The sequence below is a fragment of the Quercus robur genome, chromosome 2, assembly GCF_932294415.1.
Source record: "Quercus robur chromosome 2, dhQueRobu3.1, whole genome shotgun sequence".
NCBI lineage: Eukaryota > Viridiplantae > Streptophyta > Magnoliopsida > Fagales > Fagaceae > Quercus > Quercus robur.
Genome location: NC_065535.1, coordinates 86,577,631 through 86,592,082, shown reverse-complemented (window position 1 = coordinate 86,592,082; position 14,452 = coordinate 86,577,631). Strand labels below are relative to the sequence as shown.

Here is a 14,452-nt window from a genome sequence, read left to right as displayed (position 1 = left end):
TGTTTACCTCTTTAATCTAAAATGATCACAGAAGAACTTATTCTGGTTTACGTAATCTACTACTTATACACATTTCTCATAGTTTTTGCTACCAACAACTTGTATGTTTTATTGATATTTCTCGACTTGCAACTATAGTAACTACTTTTTTTTTTTTTAGAAGAAGCAACTACAGTAATTAGTAACTTAGTAAGTGTGTGTTTGGTAAAAATTAAAAAGTCAACTTATTTTACTATTCAATTTATTTTTGCTACTATTTATGGACCTCACTGCAGTTTTTGGTACTATTCATGGGTCTTACTGTACTATTTCAGCTAACTATTACCTTTATCTATAGTACTTTCAGCAAAAAAAATTTCAATTTCAACAAAATAAGCGGATCCCAAATAGACCCCAAGTCAAAACCATTTTATGAACATACATTATTTTGTTTTAACCTTCTTCTTTTTTTTTCTTTTTTTCTTTTTTTTGGCTGAAAAAAAAGACTTTATTAACAAACAAACAGTTCACAAAGAACAAAGACCTTAGCCGAAGCAGCCTCTAAACATGGAGGACAACAACCCACACAAACGGACCCCACAAGTTACAATTCAAAGACCATTTTGTTTTAACTTATTGTTAACACTCACTATTCTATTTTCATTTTGTTGTTGGACCTATGCTATTTATTTTATCGTTGAATATAAATCAAAGTTTCTTTATTGTTCGTACTTTCTCTCTCTTGAGTTTTGGGTTTTTATTTCTTCTGTAGTCTTAAAGGCATTGATAGACATTGGTTTTACTTGGAAACGGTATCGAGTTTTAAGGCTTAACTGTCAAAAACAAATTCGCATCTAACATGTTAAAGTCCTCCAACGACTGACAAGTGGCTCAACACAAATTAAGTCTCAACATATAGATTAGGCATTTTTCTAAAACTAATGCTATAATGCAAGTGAGGATAATAACTAATCTTCCTACATAAGTTTGCGAGCAAATTTATGGATCTGTCTTTGTGCGCGCGCATACATGTGCATGTGGAATTAATGCTCTGATCCTGTATAGTTGTAATGAATAATTGCACTATATGAGTTGAAAGGAATTAATGACCATTTACTAACAATGAATGCAAGGATTGAGGAATTAGCTATAAAATAAAAAATAAAATAAAATAAAATAAAAAGAGAAAAATGGTAGAATTAGGGTTGTCTATCCATAACCTAGACCCAAAAAAATCGTCCATCCCGAAGGGATCAGAACAGAAAAATAATTGATTCAATTAATGCAGCAGTGGATGACGACTTTGTGCCATTAGGTAGGATTGAGGGATATATTGGGCCACTCTCAAGTTTATGTAGCATTTTAGCAAAGCCCAAGCCACCACAAGGTCTAAAGCCGATACAGCCTTTTTCCAAATGATAGTCTATAATAATTGATTCCTTTTTTCTCTCCCGACTTGCAAAACTGTTTTCTCACTATTAAGATTCAAAGAGTCTTCCCCCCTCTCTTCCTGGGGTGGTTTCTCAAAAAAAAAAAGATTCAAAGAGTCATAAACAGTTGTCATTCAACTAATATTTTAGGTATTTTCAACGTTGACGTATGAGATGCAAATTTTATTTCTTTAACTATCAAATTATCAAAAAAGAAATATAATTCCAATGGAACTTTTTTTTAAGAAAAAAATTCAAATGAAACCTTGTAACTAAAAAGAAGGGAACTTCGTATTATGGAATTTCATATTTTTATTTAAATCAAAATGCGCACCGAACACACACATATATGCTCTATTATAATAAATCATGAAAGTTAGGCATGCGAAATAATTAATAAGTCAAACAGATGCTGGAATGCATCCTTATTAATTGACTAAATACTTTTTTATGTAATCTTTGTTTTTGGCTAGAAAAATTAATTTTAATCGTAAGCTGTCATTGTCCATATAAATATATAATTTCCTGATGCCAGACTCGGTTGGATTTATCTAAGAAGATTCAACTAATTTGAACATGAACCATAATATTATAGTCTAATGACATCACCAATATTGGTGATTTAATTAGCTTTTCAATTTCAGCAAAAGACGTAAGTGAAAAGCCGCCTACATACTTTCAGATGTTTGGAACGAAGACCAGATTGCCTAGAAATTGCCATGCGTCAAGTATATTAATGACTACATGATGTTTTGAATTCAACTTGAGTTTGAAGATAGAGGAATTGAATTTGAACTTGAGGTAATTATTTACAAACAAGATCAGCAGACCTGGAAAGAGGTTGAGATTTTTTTTTTTTTTTTTCTCATTTTTTTTCTTGATAAATTTTAACTCTGGCTACTTGTATGGTTCTTTGTATTGATCTACTATTTATTGAAATTGACAACTTTTAAGAGAGTAGTCATTTATTATTTATCAAATATATGATTTTCACTATTACGGTTATATATCTGTTCCATCGTGCTTTATTGTCTATATATACTAAATTGGTATTCGTATTACTATGGAAATGTATACTAAATTTTTTGAGAAGAACTGTCTATACCAAATTGATATTCATATCATTTCTATCAAAAAAAAAAAAAAAAAAAAAGTTATTCGTATTACTATGGAAATGTCTTGTAAAGTATAATATATTGCTTAAATAATACCTATTCTACCAATCACCCAAAAAGGTTCATAAAAAAAGATCACCCAAAAAGAAAATTTTCAAACATTATTTATTATCGTCGCCGCCATATCCACTGCACCTCATTCCTATCTATCTTTCACTCTTCATATATGTGGATGAGGTGACACCAATTAGCATCATATGATTTATATTCACTTCCATGTTAGCTTGTAATTTTTTGTAGCTTACATTTTAGATATTTAGTTACGACAACTATGTAAAATCACAAGTTCCAATTTATTATCATCAAATTAACATCAAGCTGAACTTATTGATATATGTATCCTAAATCCTTGACATTTTTTTTTTCTTCTCTTAAAAAAAAAAAAAAAACATGTTATTTTCTTTTTTTCCTTTCTTTTTCTTATAATAAATCCTTGATGTGCTTTTTTTTTTTTTTTTTTGATGAACAACGATAGCATTAAAAACTAAGCACCAAAGCAAGGTTCAGGACATATCCTGTTGAAGTACATCCCATTGAGGTCTCCCTCAAAAACATCTAAAATGTCCACAGGCGGACTATCATAAATAAGGAAATCAGCAATCAAACTAAAGCTCATCCTAGCTAAGCCATTAGCACATTGATTAGCTTGCTGGAAACAATGCTTAATATGGACATTTTGAAACCGTTTAATCAGTTGCCTACAGTCATCTAAAATATGGGATATAACATAGTTAACATAACCTGCATTCTGAAGCACCTCAACAATGGACTTGGCATCCATCTCGACTTCAAGATAGCGGACATTTAGGTTGCAACACAGTTTGAGGCCCTCACGCAGCCCCCACAACTCAACGGCAAAACTACTAGTGATCCCAATACGCTTGCTAAAACCAGCTACCCACTGCCCATCCTCATTCCTTACCACTCCCCCACAACCAACCAGACCATGAAGCTCATTGCAAGCCCCATCCACGTTCAGCTTCCTCCACCCATGCTCAAGTCTCTCCCATCGAATGCTTCTTAAGACTCTACGTGTTTGCAATCTTGGAGTAGCCACACAATGAAGATACTCCTTAGCTTGATACACAATATCCAATACCAATTTAGGACTCTGACCTTTCCTATTGAAAACGATATCATTTCTACTCTTCCAAATGATCCAAATAACAAAGGGAAACACAATTTTCCATGGGGTACCTGAACCATGCAACTTGTCATTCTTCCTTACATTCAGTGACAGCCTGTCACGCCCCAAACCCGGTACCCGGATTTGTGACCATGACCGGCATGCTAATATCAAGCCTAAACCTGATATTAACAAGAACCAACTTAACTTTTTCAAAACTTTTACAAAAACTTTCTTCTTTCTTTAAATCCTTGTTTCTTTACTTAAATTGTATAACATTTCACTTGACATTCAGAGCATCTACACTATACTCGAAATATAACATAATCCACCAATCATTTAATTTCCACACTTTCACATAAAACATCTCTTAATACTTTAAGGTATACAACTTTCCTTAGATCCTAAAATACACAATACTAAAAAGCTAAACATCAAATTGCTAATTTAGGATCTATACATATAAAACTAAAACCAGCTCCTTCCAAACTCGACTAAGGCTCCCTCTGCTCCAAAATAAAACCTGTTAACTGAAAGAGTGGAAGGGGTGAGCTACACAGCTCAGTAAAGGTAAGATATATGAGAATTCAATAAGGATGCATGTAAATCAGATCATTTCATTCTATGAATATTTGAATAGGAGAACATCTTTTCATGCATAGTATTTTATACTGTTCATAATAGCTTATACGCTCTTCATAGAAAATAATTGTTCTCCTTTTCTTATTAAGTTAACATTACCAAACCTTTTGGATTAAATTTCTTTCATTTTCTACAAAGTCACCACATATATTCTCATTACAAAAATAATCATTTTAACGTAAATCAATTATTCGGCAACTTTGTATTAAACTAGAAACATCTTGACCCAATAAGAAAACCTTTCTTTATAAACCTCTTCTCATAGAATACTATAACTTTCATGATCAGAAAACTTAACGTTTCATAAAAACAGATATCTAATACTTTTAAACATAAACTTGTACTTTTATCAGAAACTTTACCTTTATAGCATAACAGAACTTCAGAAACTTTTATCTTTAATGAACAGCTTTTCTTTTCATTAGAAACTTCTTCTTACCATGAGAGCTTTCACTTTTCACAATGCATTTAAACAAAATAATTCTCTCATGATTAATAACATAACATAGCTGTTCATATCATATTGGTTAGTCCATATCTGATAAGCTGTACAGAGAAGGCCTCATCACATTTGGGTGCCCCCGTGTGTATGATATTGTCCCCTTTGGGAGGCCTGATAGCACATCCCCTCCAGGTTTTGTTCCTCCCCGCCGTCCGTACACATTGGGGAGAAGGCCTTAATCAGATTAGAGTTACGGGCAACCCCATTTCCTCTACTTTAAATGGCCTAGAGTTACGGGCAGCCCCATTTCCTCTACTTTAAATGGCCAAACAGATAACATTTTTCCATGGAAAGCCAATAATTAACCCCTACTGGCTGAGTTCAAATTATCAGAGGACATAACCCGAAAACATTTCATACTTTTACATCATACTGAAACTTCTTATTTTGCATAACATTTCATAATAATAACATTTCCATTCTTTTCATTAAACATCATGTTCGTGGAATCAATAATAGTTTCAATATGCTTAAATCATATACATAAGTTTTTCGAAAGCTCACGAACATAACTTTGTCAGAATAATGATTACATGCCATATCTCTAATCCAAAAACATTTTAATGCATAATATACTTTAAAATAACCTCATGACTTACCAAATGCTCATATAACTTATCCCTTACCTGAAAGCAGAGGAACCGAGAGCCTAAAGTCGAAGGAGCTTAGACTTGGATACTGGTAACACCTAAACCATAATTCAAAACTTATTACTATCCATAATTCCTTGTCATAAACTTCACATTCATCCCAAAGCCTATCTCTTAGAATCAAGGAAGTCCTAATCCCACCTCAAAGAGGTTCCCACAAACACAAAATACATTCATCAGACCACATGATGTACTAAATCATAGAGAAACCAATTCATAAAATTTACATATGATTCTAACATACCAAAGGATGAGCATATAAAATTATAGCTCAAAACATTCATCTTAACTTTAGAATTAAATCCTCAAAGTTAGGCATGTCCCTTACTGTTCACTGTGTTATCCCAGCAGCATATGCCCCATTTGTAAAATACAAACGGGCTGTCCAAACACATCCAATTGTCATGAAATTTTACATAACTACTCCTATGTATGTCCAGTATAAACCATAAAAATTTCGGAGTCAAAGTATATACCCATGATTTACTAAAAATCACACAAGGCGGCATACTCAAATCTGTCCTGACAGAATTTCATGCAACTTATAAATTAAACCATTATTTTTATATTAATCCAAATGCTGTGAGACCAATTCAATAACAACCACAAGTGTCTTAGGTTTCATAGGAATCATCCCTAGCATCCAAATTCACTATATACAATTTAATACATAATTTAACATGCATGAACACAGAATCTGAAACAGTGACAGCTTTGTAACGTTTTATCGTAAATTCACAAACAATTATCAAACGATGATATTCTCATATGGGGATTTTTTATACACTCATAAGACATGTTATAAAACACTTAGACACAGTCATGTAACCATTTAGAGCAAAATAAGCACAACCAAAAAAATCCCAGCAGCAGCATCAACAATACTCCTCCTAACTTTTTCTTACTTCCTTAATCATACGAAATCATTAATTAATAAAAACCCTAATCTACCTTCAACAAATCATCAACACAACTTCAAAGCTTCTTAAAACAGCATATATATATATATATAGACTTACAAGCTTTCCAATTTTACAAACCACAAAACCAACTTCTTAAGATTCCATGAAGAAATTATGGATTCTAAGGTGAGAGTAGCTAGACCCTTACCAAATTTCTGATTCCAAGGAGAAATAGAATCACTCTTGCATGGAAGAATTTCCCCATTTCCTAGTGGCTGGACCCAAAATTATGAGAGGTGGAGAGCTTGAGAGAATTTTCTTTCTTTTGGTTTAGGACCCGTGGGAATGAAAGGGAGAGAAAAGTTGAGAGAATTTTCTTTCTTTTGGTGTGTGAACCCTTGGACTCAAGAGAAAGACTCAAGGGAGCTTCCTAGCACTTTCCTTGAGACAAAAGAGAGAAAAGTGCGGTGCAAATTTCTGATTTGCATTGATCCGTGGGAAAATGGGAGCAAAAGAGTTTCTTGAGTCTTCTTTCTTTGAGAAGGTCAAAGAAGAGATAAAGGTGCAACCAATAAGAACAAAGAAGGAATAAAACAAAGAAGTAAAGCAAGAATGACCAAGGGAAATTTCTGGTGCAGCCAAGAAGTCCAACAAAATATCTTGGGTGATTCACGTGTATTGCTAGGAAAGAAAGGATAACTTACCTTTTCAACTTTTAGTATTTATACATTTCACCTTCCCATAGTTCTACATTCTAGAAAGGCCCAAATAATAAAATAACTTTGCATATAAACCCTTACATTTATACACTTAATTAAACACCAACAATTATAAATCAAATAACTTAAACCACTTAATATAATTTTGCACATACTAAATATGTACTTATAATACAAATAGCCATTTCAATTATTTATAATCTTTAAAATTCTTATTCAATGACATTATAAAATAATATGTTTATTAAATACTTTTATATTAATTTTTGTAAGTAAGTGGCTTAAAATATTAATAATACTTAACCACTTAAACACATAGTTTAATTATAAAAATTGGGTCGGGGTGTTACACAGCCAATCCACCAAATTAACATGCCAAAAACTCATGGTTAGAAGCCGTAACCCCTAGCTGATTCCACACATGTTTCAAATGGGAGAAATCCCTCAAGGCATGCAAAATAGCTTCACTCCCATTGCAGCAAACAGGACACACTTCATCTTGAACTACTCCTCTTCTTCCTAGACAAACTTTAACACCAATACTATTGTGGGCACACAACCAAAAAAACAATCTAACTTTTGGCAACAAATCTATCTTCCAAATCCAGCTAACCGAGAAAACAGTAGCATTAGAAGACTTCATAGCAATCCCATAAGCGCTTTTGACATCAAATGACCCATTAGGTGACCCGGACCAAGCCAACTTGTCTAGGCCACCACCTAAGGTTGAAATGGGAATTGCACAAATCAATCCCTTAACTTCATCAGGAAGTTCAAATGTTAGTTTCTCCCAATCCCACCCCACATCAAGCATAATATCTTTAATTTCCAAACAATAAACTTCTTGGGAAATTGGTCCTTGAATCAACTTTCTAAGGGAACCCCATTAGTCCAATTATTATGCCAAATATTCAAAGTGCTATTTTTTGTCACCAACCATCTACATTCCTTGTTAAAAGTGCCCATCCCTTTTTTCATAGCAACCCATTAGTCATGCATCCACATTATTATATCAATAAGTCTTTCTTTTTATTAAAAAAAAAAAAAAAAAAAAAAAAAAGCGTCTGGAAGCATATAAAAATTCACAACAAATTTCATACATATTTAATAAATTATCTTGTTACACATCACCACACCTATTTTTTTAACTGAAATCATGAGCGAGAAAACACCAGTTTAAAATCGAAATCATATTTCTAACTCACGATTTTAATTATTAAAAAAATGTGTGCTTTATTATTACATATTTATCGTTTTGTTAATGCACGATCAACCTCGTGAAAAATGCAACCAAAAACTTGAAGACGCCACGTCATGAGTTTGAATTCTCAACGTTTCCCGTGTCGGCAAGGAATTGTTATTCTCCAACGAAATCTAGACGCAAGTCATTGTGTTGAGTATTCCTTAACATTTTTCTATTCCTTATGGAGTTATGGTCTTGTTTATCTCTAGCTAAATATAGTTACGCTTTGTCAAGGTACCAGCTACCAAAGCATCAGACATCATTTTTCAATGGCGTTCAAACTTGTCACCCTACTCTTCCTCCTCCACTCTCTGCCACTCAAATCCTACTGTTCAACCCAACAATCCTGGATTAAAGCTGGTTATTATTATTCAGGTAGTGAAACTGTCATTTCTGATATAAACTCTAAGCTCTTTACTCACCTACTATGTGCTTTTGCTTACATAAACTCTTCCAACTACCACCTCTCTATCAACTCCTCCACCGAACAAAAGTTCTCTACTTTCACCAACACTGTAAAGCTCAAGAACCCATTGGTTACAACGCTTTTGTCCGTATGGGTTGGCAGAGAAGACTCTCCAATCTTCTTTTCAATGATCAACCAGTCCTCTTTTAGAAATTCTTTTATTCAGTCCTCTATAGAAACAGCAAGGTTTTATGGGTTTCATGGCATAGACCTTTGTGGGGTTCTACCAAGCAAAATCTCGGACATGACCAATTTAGATACCCTTTTGAACGAGTGGCGAATTGCTGTGGTTTCTGAGGCAAAAAACTCTAGCAAGTCAGAGTTGCTATTGGTCATGTCTGGTTATTACTTGCCAGCTTTGGATTCAGTGAGTTACCCAATTGAGTCCATGATGAAAAACTTGGATTGGGTACATGTTAAAGCATATGACTACTATGTGCCTAGAATCGACAATTTCACATACACTCATGCGGCTTTATATGACCCAAAGAATGGGGCTAATACTGATAGCGGCATAAAAGAGTGGAAGAGAAGAGGATTTTTGCTTAGCAAATTGGTTTTGGGCTTGCCTTACCATGGGTATGCGTGGACACTTTTGGACCCCAACAACAATGCAATGGGTGCACCAGCTATCGGTCCAGCTGTTACAGCCGACGGTGCCATGGGCTATAAGTTCATAAAACCGTATCTTAGAAGCTTTCCTTCTGAAGCTGCTCCAGTGTATAATGCTACCTATGTGGTGAATTTCTGCACAATTGGGCCGACTTGGATTAACTATGACGATGTGGAGGCTGTTAAAGCTAAAGTTTCTTATGCAAAGCAGAGCGGGCTACTTGGTTTCAATGTGTTTCAAGTCGGGAATGATGATAATTGGGAGCTTTCTAGAGCAGGTAGGTTACAATGTACTACTTGGAATCCATTGGTCATTTTCTTTTTCTTTTTATTTTGATATAGTCGTATTTATGATATTGGCGTTGGAAAAAATTACCTAGTGGTGAGCAAAGTCTCATCTCATTCAACCAGTATTATCAAGCACTTGTGAATTTACTAACACATAAGCTAATAGAAATTAGTCAAGCGTTCAAGGCATATCCCAGTGATTCCAACATGGTGGCCAAGAGTCTTGCAGCTCAATTGGTACTTGCTGGTGTTTTCAATGGAAACATCCAAGATTCAAATTCTCATCTCCCATTGCCCCCATTGTTACTATTTAATTATCCAACCAAAAAAAAAACATCTATATGGTATCTGGGCATTAAGGTTCAAACTCAACCAGACTCACCCTATTTACCTAACAAAAAAATATATATAAAAAAATAAAAATAAAAACAGTTAGTCCCAACACATAGTGAGGATAAACAAGTAAGATATGTAATATGAAATTTAGGAGGCAAATCATCGAACATATTGTGTATGGCCTCTATGTGTTTGATGGTTTGTCTCTTACATTCCATATTACATATCTTGCTAGCTTAGCCTCGGTATTTGTTGTGGTTAACTTTCATTACCTTTGTATTGGTAAATTCACTCTTGATTAGCAATATTGGTTGAGACTTTGCTCTCACCATAAAGTGGGTTGTTTTTCCCAACAATTGGAGACAGACTCAGGTTTCGGTTGTGACCCCAACTAACTGCTTGCTAAAATTGCGAAATTAGGGAACAGGGGTTGAATATCATAATCATTTGTTTAGTAAAACAGAGTTCATGCTTTGGCTTTGATATCTCATTGAGCTTGTACTTGCCACATGAAGAGACTGATATATCAGAAATATAGTTAATGGTGGTTAAATTAGAATTCAGACCATATATAAAATTACATTTAAGGGGATAAGAACTCTATCATTACATTTTTGCCCAAAGGCCTGGTTCTGAATTTGATCACAAATTATTTATTCTTGTAATATTCTAGTTTATCGTTATATTCTTGTGGCCTGCCCATGCGCACGTATTACGCATCCTCTTGAGACATTCTAATCAACATAATTGAAATACCTTTGCAGCTCAAGGGGAAGATGAGGATCAACATAATAAGAGTCATAGATTGTTAATAATTCTGCCTACAGCCGTTGCAGTCACGCTTCTGCTGAGCAGCATTATATGTTACATACAGAGCAGAGTCATCAAGTCAAGATGTAATTTTTGCAACTCTGAGACCACCTCATGATAAAGTTCACAACAACCATATATAAGATGGAGATGCTAAACATTTCTCTTGTCTTTCTTTTTGGTTACAGGCTGTATAGATAGTGTCAAAAGATTATTATATAAAGTCCGAATTAAAATATTAGCTGCTGAAGACCTTAACGGCAATGCTTCTAATCTGCAAGTATTCAGTTATTCTGCCATTAATGCAGCTACCAATAACTTTTCAAGTGAGAATAAGCTTGGCGAAGGTGGATACGGACCTGTTTACAAGGTATTATTTGGCAATTCATCCATTGTTTAATGCTTTATGTGGATATTGATTTTAAAATAGTGTCCAAATACTATTTAACCCAAAAAAAAAAAACCTGTCCATCAATGTCAGATCGTGGAAACTAGGGAGATCAGGTTAAGTTGGGTGAGGAATCACTTCGTTTTATTTTCATCCCATTTGAAGGTTTCAGATCTTCTATTTGCTTATTAAAATTCTCCAACCACAATAAGTGCATTACTTTTTCTGTGCTTAACTCTGTATAAAAGGCACGCTTGACACAATTTATAGAATTCCCCTTTAAAATATCATGTAATATTGCCAAGAGTTTTGTAGCTCAATTGGTTGGCGTCTCCTAGTGTTTCCAAATGAGACATCTAGGGTTAAAATCCCCCTCCCATCAAAATTATTATGTAATATTAACTTGAAGACATAAGCAACCATTTTTTCTTTTCCATTTTTCGCTGAATACATAAGCAACCCTTCTGCAAGAGATTGCTACAGATAATCTCCAACTCTTTATGAGGATTCTTATGCTGATAGCATTGTCTTCTGAACAATGTTTGTGTTAGTTTAAGACCTCATACCAAATAGCCAATTTGTTTGTCTTACCCTTCCTTCTAGCTATCATCTTTTCTCTGAACAGCTGCACCATGAAAGGGACTAGACATTAGCACGTGTGTCTGTTTGTGCACTTTATATTTCAACTGTTAGTTATATCAGATAATATTATTGGGGTAAATAATGATCAGAATTGTGTATGGCTCAAATGTCTATCTTTGGCATATAATACTAACAATGAATGTTGGTTTCATAGGGCAAGTTACGGAATGGACAGGAGATAGCAGTAAAGAGACTTTCAAGAACTTCAAACCAAGGCCTTGAAGAGTTCAAAAATGAGGTTACACTTACAGCAAGACTGCAACATGTAAATCTAGTTAGACTTTTGGGATATTGCACTGAGAGAGAAGAAAATATGTTGATCTATGAATACATGCCAAACAGAAGCTTGGATCTCTACCTCTTTGGTCAGCAAATTGATTTTCATACTTCGCATCATAGTTTTTGCATGCATATGCTGAGCAACCTGTAATTTTTTACTCAAAAGCTTAAATGGGTCTAACCATTTCCACAACATCCCCAAGAGGATGGCATTCATATACGCTTCAAAGAACCAAATCTAGACAATTAAGTTCAAAGAGGGGTCATTATTTGTGAATTTCATTCCCCCACATTTTTTAATAACTAATAAAGTACTCATTTGACTTGCTGCAGATCCACCTAGATGCTCTCTTTTAGATTGGAGGAAACGTGTAGACATCATTGAAGGCGTTACTCAGGGCCTTCTATATCTCCAAGAATACTCAAATTTTATTATAGTTCACCGTGATCTAAAGGCTAGTAACATTTTACTGGACAATGAGATGATTCCTAAGATATCAGATTTTGGGTTGGCTAGAATTTTCGGAAAGGATGAACATGAAGCAAACACAAGTCGGATTGTTGGAACATAGTAAGTAAAATGCCCGTTAATGAAATATACAACTTTTTTTTTTTTTTTTGGAATACTCATCGTTTTCATTATGACATGCTTTGCAGTGGTTATGTTCCTCCGGAATATGTAAAAAAAGGAATATACTCCATGAAATACGACGTTTATAGTTTTGGAGTTCTACTTTTGCAAATCATAAGTGGCAAGAGAAATACACGTTATTATGGGACACATGATAATTTGAACCTTTTAGACTATGTAAGTGAATTACTTGGTAATACTTTCTATGATTCTAGCATATTGTGATTTAGATTATTGTAATTTGAAGTTTTGTATTTGAGCTATAAATGTGGTAATTATTGCAGGCATATGAGCTGTGGAAAGAGGGCAGAGGGTTTGAGTTTATTGATCCATCACTGGATGATTCTTGTTCTTATTATAAACTCCTAAGATGCATGCAAGTGGCCCTCTTATGTGTCCAGGAAAACCCTGTTGATAGACCATCCATGTTAGAGGTTTCTTCAATGCTCAAGAATGAAACTGGAGCCATCAACAATCCTAAAAAGCCTGCCTTTTCGATTCAAAGAGATGAAAATGAGGAAGAAAAATGTCTATTGCAGGAAAAGATGTGTTCAGTAGATGATGCAACAATTTCTCAGGTAGTACCCCGATGAGACTGCTGATGACTGTGGAAATATTTAAAGTATGAAAGAAAGTGTAAAGCTTTGATTTTTCTTACTTCATGTTAATATTTGTGCTTGGAAGCCTCATCACAAATTCATACACCTTATTGCCTTCATCTTCCTTTGGCCAAATCTATATATATATATATATATATATATATATATTGATTGTCCATTGCAAAATTAATTATTGGTGGCCAACGTGATGCACTACACGCCATCATAAACTCTAATTATCTATTGTCTATATTGAAAGCTCCTTTAAACATTGAGTGTCATTTTCTTTTCATCATTCGAAATATATATATATATATATATATATATGCAATAAATTTTACTACTCAATCATTGAGCCACATCATCCACTTATTTTCTCCTTTAAACTTTTTTTCTCACTACTCTCAAAAAAAAATAATAATAACAAAAACAAAAACCTCTTCTTCTCTCTATTAATCCACACCTACAGTTAGATTTTCTCCAACATTTCCCTTCCCTCTTTGCCTCTTTACCTCCTCCACTACTCTCTACTTCACCGTTAAAATTTCTTCATCATTTTCTCTTTCTTATAATTTGACTCTTTTTCTTCCCATTTTATTTTGTATAAATTTGATATCATTTTTTTCATTCAATCCATATATGAGTACTCTCTCTCTCTCTCTGTGAATTTTTTTTCTTTCTTATAACTCTAATTAAGGTTGATGGTTTTTTTTTTAAAATGTGTTTTGGTATTGTTTTTTTCAAATTCCCATTACAAGGTCTTCTCTCTTCCTTTTATAGTTTTGGTTGAATTATGGTTTGAGTTAATACTTAGTTTTTTTTTTTTGGGAAATAGAAATTTGGGTTTATATTAAAACACAATCTACATTGCTATGAATTTGAATATGCCTACCAATTGTTTGAATAATAAATTATTATAAAGTTTATCTTTTATTCCTTTGGTTTCATTTTAATTTTGGTTAAGATAACATTGTAATTTTGTAATGAGTTTTGATTATCATGATTTTCTCCATATTCCTTAAGAGATGAGAAA

The 14,452-nt window shown here is 33.7% G+C and overlaps 1 protein-coding gene and 1 long non-coding RNA gene across 3 annotated transcripts; one reads left to right on the top strand and one right to left on the bottom strand.

Moving 5' to 3' along the window:
* Positions 1-4,029: 4,029 nt before the first annotated feature.
* LOC126715565 (uncharacterized) lies at positions 4,030-6,947 on the bottom strand. 2 transcript variants are annotated; one of them, XR_007651873.1, is made up of 3 exons: positions 6,615-6,947; positions 5,481-5,542; positions 4,030-4,240 (listed from the first exon to the last, which is right to left on the bottom strand). It is a non-coding gene; the product is annotated as an uncharacterized LOC126715565 (long non-coding RNA). The 2 variants fall into 2 exon arrangements; XR_007651874.1 differs by having other exon boundaries at positions 5,454-5,542; positions 6,615-6,929.
* Positions 6,948-8,511: 1,564 nt separating this feature from the next.
* On the top strand, positions 8,512-13,700 carry LOC126715563 (receptor-like serine/threonine-protein kinase SD1-6). Its single transcript, XM_050416221.1, has 7 exons — positions 8,512-9,724; positions 10,835-10,966; positions 11,069-11,250; positions 12,065-12,275; positions 12,523-12,760; positions 12,847-12,997; positions 13,105-13,700. The coding sequence occupies exons 1-7, from the start codon at positions 8,638-8,640 to the stop codon at positions 13,411-13,413; spliced, it is 2,310 nt and encodes a 769-aa protein (XP_050272178.1). The 5' UTR covers positions 8,512-8,637; the 3' UTR covers positions 13,414-13,700.
* The last annotated feature ends 752 nt before the right edge of the window (positions 13,701-14,452 follow it).

Excerpts from the sequence above, each read along its gene's own strand:
- LOC126715563 (XM_050416221.1), top strand. The coding sequence starts at position 8,638 with ATGGCGTTCAAACTTGTCACCCTACTCTTCCTCCTCCACTCTCTGCCA. Across the intron at positions 12,276-12,522 it reads CTTGGATCTCTACCTCTTTG|ATCCACCTAGATGCTCTCTT; the intron begins GTCAGCAAATTG and ends GACTTGCTGCAG. Across the intron at positions 12,998-13,104 it reads ATTTGAACCTTTTAGACTAT|GCATATGAGCTGTGGAAAGA; the intron begins GTAAGTGAATTA and ends TAATTATTGCAG.